Here is a 7449-nt window from a genome sequence, read left to right on the forward strand (position 1 = left end):
TTTTGCCCTGCATATTAGGCCTTCGGCCAAACCTAATATCCTGAAAATTAGGTCCGACAAGTCAAGTGTTTTTAGTTCATGTGTAGGGATGACAATGGGTCCGGGTAAACCCGAGACCCGATCCGGACCCGACCCATTTATTTGGGGTCGGGTCCAAATATTCGGGTCGGGTCTGGGTCTGGGTCTAGATAAAAAAAATTTAAGGGTCGGGTTGGGTCCAGGGTCCGAGCATGGACCCGACCCATCCCGGACCCGGACCCTCCCCGCCATTTAATTAAAAAAAAATTGAATTATATTGTATTTTCCCTTGTAAAACCTAGCAGCGCAGCCTCCTCTCCTCTTTTTTTCCTCACGCAGCCCCTCTCTTCTTTTATTCTCACAACAACCCCTCCCATGCACGCAGACAGGACACCATAACCACGACAACAAGTTCTTGATCGATTTCTTCCCTCTTTTTCGTCGGATCCATTCTCCAACTCAATTTTTCATCATTAAGCACTGCTGTTGCTCATTATTTATTGTTATTTTTTTATAATTATTTGAAAGAAATAGATAATTGTTTAGGCGGGTCTGGGTCCGGGTCCCGTTTATATTTAAAATTCTGAAACTATCGGGTCTAATCGGGTAGTTTCGGGTCGAGTCCGGATCCAATCGGGTCCGGGTCCTGGGTTCATATATATTTTTTCGGGTCGGGTAGTGTATGTGATAATACCGTGTCTTGACGGTACAGTGCTGAATTGTACAATTCAATATCGTAACCATCGGACATATAACTATATAATGTGGTGATTGAATCAAATTAAAATATATTTTGTTATATATAATTATATAATGTGTTTGAGTCAAATAAACACTCTACTAGTTTTGCCCAATTAACTGAAGCTAATATAACAAAATTAATACTACTAAGTTAGTAACTTATTAATGTAAAAATATGATACTACTAATTTAATCACATACGCAAGGAAATAATTAGTAATCCTTAATTATGTCGAAAGAGAATAACCCTCGCAAGCAACAACACCTAAAAGTAACGAGGCCAATTATTGAAATTCCAAATAACATAATTCACAGCAAATATTACACAACAATACAACACCTATTACCATAATCCACGTGATGACAAAATCAACAGAACCAACATACTCCATGGATGCTCCAAATCTTGTTTCCGATCACAACAAACTCTACTCCAACCCCAATCGACTCAGTCTTGCCATTAAATCATCATCCAAAACTCGCCGTTGCAGCCGTAGAACACATCGTTAATTAATCAAACAACAACCTTCAATGGCTAGGCAGCAAAATGCTCTGTGGAAACGAATCCGTCCCGTTGTTAGAAGCTCCGGAAATGTTCAATATCGAAGTAACCAAATTGTATATCTGAACATTCTCGAACGAAGGTACTCGCCGGCCCCTTGCGAATTGAGGTCCGTGGGCGATAAAAATGGTCCTCATCGAGAAAAACGAGTTGTCGTAACCGTGCGCTCCGCCGCACTCTTGATCCTTCGATCTTGTAAGCTCCAACTTAAATCCTTCGTCGAGCAGCCCGAGGATCGGAGGGATTCGATAACTGTCCGAATAATGCAGCCTGCTCGGCAACTCCTCCTTCAGATAAACTTTCAAATGTTCGCCATTTTCAACTTTCCCCGACTTCAGCCCTGCAACCATCTCCTCCGCAATGTCCTTCACCGAGTTCCCCGGTGGCGGGTGAAGGGCTAACAATGGAGTGTAGGATTGCACCCAATCGCGGGGTATGTCAATCCATTCGGCGAGATCATCCAAAGCTACGATCTTTTTATCGCAGGTGCCGACCATTCCGTGATCCCCGACCATAATGATTGTCACGTCTTCGAAGATTCGTCGATCTTCTAACCCCTTGATCAGCTTCCCGATCAATAGATCGATTTCGGAAACAGCCTCGGTGATCTGAGGATCATCAGGACCTACATTGTGGCCCTGATGATCAGGATCTTCAAAATACAATGTCATGAACGAAGGGATTTCATCGGCAGGCAAATCGAAGTATTTTAAAACAGTATCGACTCTCTCCTCAAACGGCACAGAGCCATTGTAAGGCATACAGAAACCTTTGGGACAGTTCCATTTGCCCTTCTTCACCTCTGAGCCTGGCCAGAAATACGTCGAGGCTTTCAAGCCATTGTTGACCACAGTCTCCCACAGCGGCTCGCCTAACCACCACTCCGGCTCGTGGCTGCTCATGGAGAATCTCCTCCCAGTCAACGGATCGGTGAACTGGTTGTTGATGATGCCATGGTAGGGAGGGTACAAGCCTGTGACGATGGAGTAATGGTTAGGGAAAGTCAACGTCGGAAAGACTGGAATCAGTCCCAATTCAGCTTCAGTCCCGTTTTGAATCAGCCGATCGATGTTGGGAGTCGCGGTTTTGTACTGATACCCGAACCTAAATCCGTCGGAGGAAATCAGCAGCACGACTGGTTTTTTAAGCTTCGAGAGAGATCTTGAGACATCGCGTGGAATTTCAGAGCTGAGTGAAGATCGAGGAGAGGTACCGGAAAAGAACAAAACTGCGAAGACGATGGCCGTACAGAACGCAACTGAAGCGAACAGGAGAAGGAAGACGACTAACAGTCTTGAGAAAAGGGGACGTGAGGAACCGTAGGCTTGATTGGGGGATAAAAGGGCTGAGGATGAATCGGGAAGGTCGTCGTCTTCTTTGGATGGGATCGGCATTGGATTACTCGGGTCTGTAATTGGGACTGGCTCAGACACCATTAAAGGGTTTTTAAGCTTTTTTGCGGTATGCGATAGGCTCTTCAACAAGATTGTGTGGTGGGGGAGGCTTTCAAGGTCCGGCTATGGCGGAGGTTTTCTGCTTCTGCACGTGATGACGTGAGGATGAATGGATTAGCTTTATATTGTCGGCTAAACTTTTCTATTTTGATAAATTCTTTTAATCAATTTAAATGGGTCAAAGGAAGCCCAAAATAGCCCTCAAGAAGCAAAACCCTAAACCCGGCCGAAACGACGTCGTCGAGAGCTGCTCTCTCCTTCTCGCCGAATCGCCGGCGGGTGAAATCGTGGCCCATTTTCTTCAGTTGGGGCGAAAATGGCGGCGTATATAAGCATGGGAGAAGCTCATAGGAGGATCACGGAGTATTTGAATCGCTTCTCCGATGCTGTTTCGTATCAAGACGGGAAGACCTTGAGTCGTCTCCTTTCCATCTCCTCCGACTCCGCCGCCCTTCTCTCCCTCGCCGACGCCCTCAATACATTTCAGGTTTCCATTAATCTTTAATTCAAGTTTTTTTTCTCTTCAATTTCATCTGAAGTCCTCGTCGAAGTGTCGAATTGAACCAGAAAAATTAACGCATTTCGCTACTGGCATCACCAATAAAGAAGTCTTAGGGAGTTGTTAATGAATTTAGTTGCTGTATATTGTTTTCAAACTGCTGCAAAGTGTTCTGTTGGTAGGAGAAGGGGAAAAACTGATTTTAGGTTGTATGATATGCTGGAATTGTATGATTGGGATTTGTTCGATTTCAATTTGGAAATTTGAGAATTCTTGGTTAAATCGTTAGGTTTTAGCTCGCCATTTTACATTCTGATTTTGCTTTCATGAAAAGGAATGAGGAGGGTTTGGATTGCATTTGCAATTACTGATGAAATGAAAAGTTTGTCGATTTGAAATTCGAACATAGCCTTAGTTCAGAATCTACAAAGCTTTTACGCTTTGATGATAGTTGAAATGTAAATATTTTCAATATTTGAATCACTTGGGATTTGTTTGTGCTATAATGATCTGAAACTTGATATTTGATCTATGATGGACTTGCTTGTTTGTGAACCTTAAAAACTTCGAACTTTAGCAGTTAGGTTTTCAGGAAATTACTATAATGTTGATTTTCGTAAAAAAATTGTTTTCTTGCTTCAGTACGTTCGGTTTTACAAAAGAATGGACTCTCATCTTGTGGGTTTTTGACTTTGCTATTCTTATCATTAGGATGCTAATAGAATCATACGGCAATCAGAGAACTTCTCTCAGTTTGTGGACGTTCTGCTTCCTATTTTCCGTGCCTTGCAGAGTTATCGGCTAAAGAATTTGGTTGAGTCTTACTCAGCCTTTGAGAAAGCATCCAAGTATGTTATATTTCTATTTTACTTACTGTACTTCTAAACTTCGTGCTTATCTGTGTAACTCCCAATAACGAAGAATTGTAGTGCTTTTATTCAGGAATTTCGAAACTGGGAATCAGCATGGGCATTGGAAGCTTTATATGTGCTAGCATATGAAATTAGAATTCTTGCGGAGAGGGTATGTTAGCGTTTATTGATTTTCTTGTCCTTTTGGGGGAAATAATTTATATGTATTGTAGAAAGAGTAACTTGAATCTAACTAATTGATGTTATATTGAAGGCTGATATAGAATTGGCCTCTATTGGGAAAACCCCGGAAAAGCTACAAGGTGCCGGTTCTTTTCTCATGAAAGTATTTGGCGTTCTTGCTGGAAAGGGACCAAAACGTGTGGGAGCTTTATATGTGACATGCCAACTATTTAAGATATATTTCAAGCTTGGGACAGTCCACCTATGTCGCAGTGTGATAAGGAGTATCGAAACTGCAAGGATTTTTGATTTTGAGGAGTTTCCAGTCCGTGACAAGGTCACTTACATGTATTACACTGGTCGTTTGGAGGTGTACAATGAAAATTTTCTTGCTGCCGACCAAAAGTTATCGTATGCGCTAACACATTGCAATCCAGAGAAAGAAGCAAATATAAGGTCTGGTCAGGTCATGATTTCTTTTCTGTCATTCTTGTTTGCAGATATTAATCTGATACGACACGTAATCCTATTTAATATCTTGAAAGCATTATGCATATCATTCTCTTACCATTTTTAATTTGTAATTAATTTGTGCTAGAAGTCCTTCATTTCCTTCCGTTTTAAAAAAAAAAATAGTAACATTTTGGAATCTGGGTGTGTTTTAGGTACTTTTTAGCTAGAATTGGTTGTGGTATCCGAAAAATATGAAATAAAAATAGTTGATTTTTATCATTGTAATTTCTGTTTAGTGGTTGAGAATGATTTCCTGCACACTGTTGCTAACGTACTGTTTTTGATCTAATAGAATGATATTGAAATATTTGGTACCTGTGAAGCTCTCATTAGGCATCTTACCCCAAGCATCACTTCTCGAGAGATTTGACTTAAATGAGGTATATTATCTGCTAACCTGTTCTATATATGTTAGCTACCGACAGTTGAGCACTCCTTAGCATATGGTGAGGTTTGGGATTCAATCCCATAAAGTGTGTCTGGATAAAGTTAAATAAAACACACCTAAGAAAAATAAAATCGTGGTGCCCATATTGGAGGAATGTCGAAAAATAAACCTAATTAGAAAAAAGTGTTGTGACTTCATTAGTTTATAAGGGTGTGGGGCAACTTCACTTATCACCAACCAATTGGTTTTAAGTTTGAGTCCTGTATCCCTTTGAAGTTCCGTATTTGATTCCTGTCGCTGCCTATTTGTTGTCGTCCACTTGCAAAATTCGTAAGTGTCGTATATCCACCTTACACATGAGATGGCAATGGCATGTTGGTTGACTCTTGTAATTATATTAATAAATAGATGATGCATATATTTTCAAATCTAAACTTTTAGGTGTGACGGTAATTGAATAGACTACAATGTTTTAAACCTTAAACCCTAAACCACTTTCGGGAGAGATTTTGTCTGGTTCATTTTTTCATATTATTTCTCTTCTTTTCATGCTCCTCCGAATGAAAATGAATTTATGTCATAAGGAGAATTATAGGACCCGCATTGAAAATGGCATGGACATGGTTTTCATTTAAGTCTATGGACCAACAGATGTATGTATTCACAACTTTGATGCTGCAATTTAGAATTTGTGTGTGTGCGCACACATAAATTGAGGGCATTTAATCCATGCGGTTACTTTTTGGTGTCAAACTGATCTATGAACAAATATCTGATTTTTGCGGAACAGAATTTCCTTGGTGTAAATGTAATAAATCTAGTTAACTAATGTGGTTACGTTTACTGAACAATCTTTCTCTCTCATATCCGCTTTGTAATTTGAAGAAAAGCTGTTGTTGATGCATTTTCTTCCTAGACATACTTTCTTTGTAAATACCGAGTGTTGTTGATGCTCATGTTTTCTCATTCGCAGTATAGTAATGTAGTACTTGCTCTTAGAAGAGGTGATCTTCGACTTCTCAGGCATGCCCTTGATGAACATGAGGACAGGTAAAATTGCATTTCTATAGTTTGTTCTGCGCTCAATAATCCGAAAAAATTAAACCCATATACTATCCCATCAGGTTCCTACGATCAGGCGTGTACCTTGTTTTGGAGAAGCTGGAACTCCAAGTTTACCAGCGCTTGGTCAAGAAAATGTAAGCCCCATTATTTTTGGCCCACCTGAAGATCCAAAACATCGATCAATTGTCTAACTTTTTGGCTCTCCTTCAGATATATAATGCAAAAACAGAAGGATCCAAGTAAAGCACACCAGATCAAGTTGGATGTTATTGTTAAAGCACTGAAATGGCTCGAGATGGATGCGGACGTTGATGAGGTTTTAATTTTTTTCGCCAATATCTCTCCCAACTAGTGCATTGTTGACGGGACCTTCTTTTTTCAAAACTTATTTCATCTCTGGTGCAGGTCGAGTGCATAATGGCGATTCTTATACACAAGAACTTGGTGAAAGGGTATTTTGCCCACAAGAGCAAAGTTGTGGTTTTAAGCAAACAAGAACCTTTCCCTAAACTAAACGGTAAACCGGTGAGCTCATAGGCGATAACTTATACTCTTCTTGCATACTCTATGTTATAGCTCGTCACCCCTTTGATTATGCGCGATGTCCTCGCTCTTGGTCATTGCGCCGAAGCCGAAAGTTTAGGGATGATCCTAATGCTAGCTACATGTGGAAATATGTTTTTAGATGGTAAGGGTAAAGATTAGCTCATGTCTGAATGTATTTTTGTTACTGTCACTACACTTTACTTTGGACTGTGTTTTATCTTTGCCCTGCTAAAATTAGAAGAGTATTTTCTTGCAACTGTGCATCTCTCTTTTGTATAGAAAAGTTTTTCTTTCTCAAAAACTGGACATTTGTTGTTCTGATTTATAAACAATGAAATAAATTTTACTTTTTCCAGAGTAATTATGTCAATATTTTTTATTTTTTTTCAATATTTATTTTTTTCAGTCTTCTAAACTAGCATCTTTATACAGTTGTTTATAGTAAAACAATTTATCCACACAAAATTGTAAAAATCCATGGTCTCAAACACACCCACAACTTCTTGAAATTTTTGATTTGTTCTTTCATCCTTTACACCCCTCTCAATGACTGTGTTTGTTTGGGGGAAAGGGGATTGGATTAAATGCTTAATATTTTATTTGTTATATTATATTATAATTTAATTTTA

At 39.7% G+C, this 7449-nt stretch overlaps 2 protein-coding genes across 3 annotated transcripts; one reads left to right on the top strand and one right to left on the bottom strand.

The window, feature by feature from the left end:
* Positions 1 to 969: 969 nt before the first annotated feature.
* On the bottom strand, positions 970 to 2890 carry LOC127264784 (uncharacterized). Its single transcript, XM_051294314.1, has one exon. It carries the CDS (start codon positions 2755 to 2757, stop codon positions 1288 to 1290), a length of 1470 nt encoding a protein of 489 aa, XP_051150271.1. The 5' UTR covers positions 2758 to 2890; the 3' UTR covers positions 970 to 1287.
* Positions 2891 to 2946: 56 nt separating this feature from the next.
* On the top strand, positions 2947 to 7181 carry LOC127264785 (enhanced ethylene response protein 5). Of its 2 annotated transcripts, XM_051294315.1 has the most exons (9): positions 2948 to 3262; positions 3986 to 4122; positions 4204 to 4297; positions 4400 to 4764; positions 5114 to 5201; positions 6183 to 6259; positions 6334 to 6408; positions 6485 to 6590; positions 6680 to 7181. In XM_051294315.1, exons 1-9 carry the CDS (start codon positions 3092 to 3094, stop codon positions 6809 to 6811), a joined length of 1245 nt encoding a protein of 414 aa, XP_051150272.1. In that variant the 5' UTR covers positions 2948 to 3091; the 3' UTR covers positions 6812 to 7181. The 2 variants fall into 2 exon arrangements, with proteins under 2 accessions (XP_051150274.1, XP_051150272.1); XM_051294317.1 differs by lacking the exon at positions 5114 to 5201 and having other exon boundaries at positions 2947 to 3262; positions 6188 to 6259.
* Positions 7182 to 7449: the final 268 nt, after the last annotated feature.

The sequence above is a fragment of the Andrographis paniculata genome, unplaced genomic scaffold, assembly GCF_009805555.1.
Source record: "Andrographis paniculata isolate CXL003 unplaced genomic scaffold, ASM980555v1 Contig71END, whole genome shotgun sequence".
NCBI classification, from domain to species: Eukaryota; Viridiplantae; Streptophyta; class Magnoliopsida; order Lamiales; family Acanthaceae; genus Andrographis; species Andrographis paniculata.

Excerpts from the sequence above, each read along its gene's own strand:
- LOC127264785 (XM_051294315.1), top strand. The coding sequence starts at position 3,092 with ATGGCGGCGTATATAAGCATGGGAGAAGCTCATAGGAGGATCACGGAG. Across the intron at positions 4,298-4,399 it reads TTAGAATTCTTGCGGAGAGG|GCTGATATAGAATTGGCCTC; the intron begins GTATGTTAGCGT and ends GTTATATTGAAG. Across the intron at positions 4,765-5,113 it reads GAGAAAGAAGCAAATATAAG|AATGATATTGAAATATTTGG; the intron begins GTCTGGTCAGGT and ends TTGATCTAATAG.
- LOC127264784 (XM_051294314.1), bottom strand. The coding sequence starts at position 2,757 with ATGGTGTCTGAGCCAGTCCCAATTACAGACCCGAGTAATCCAATGCCG.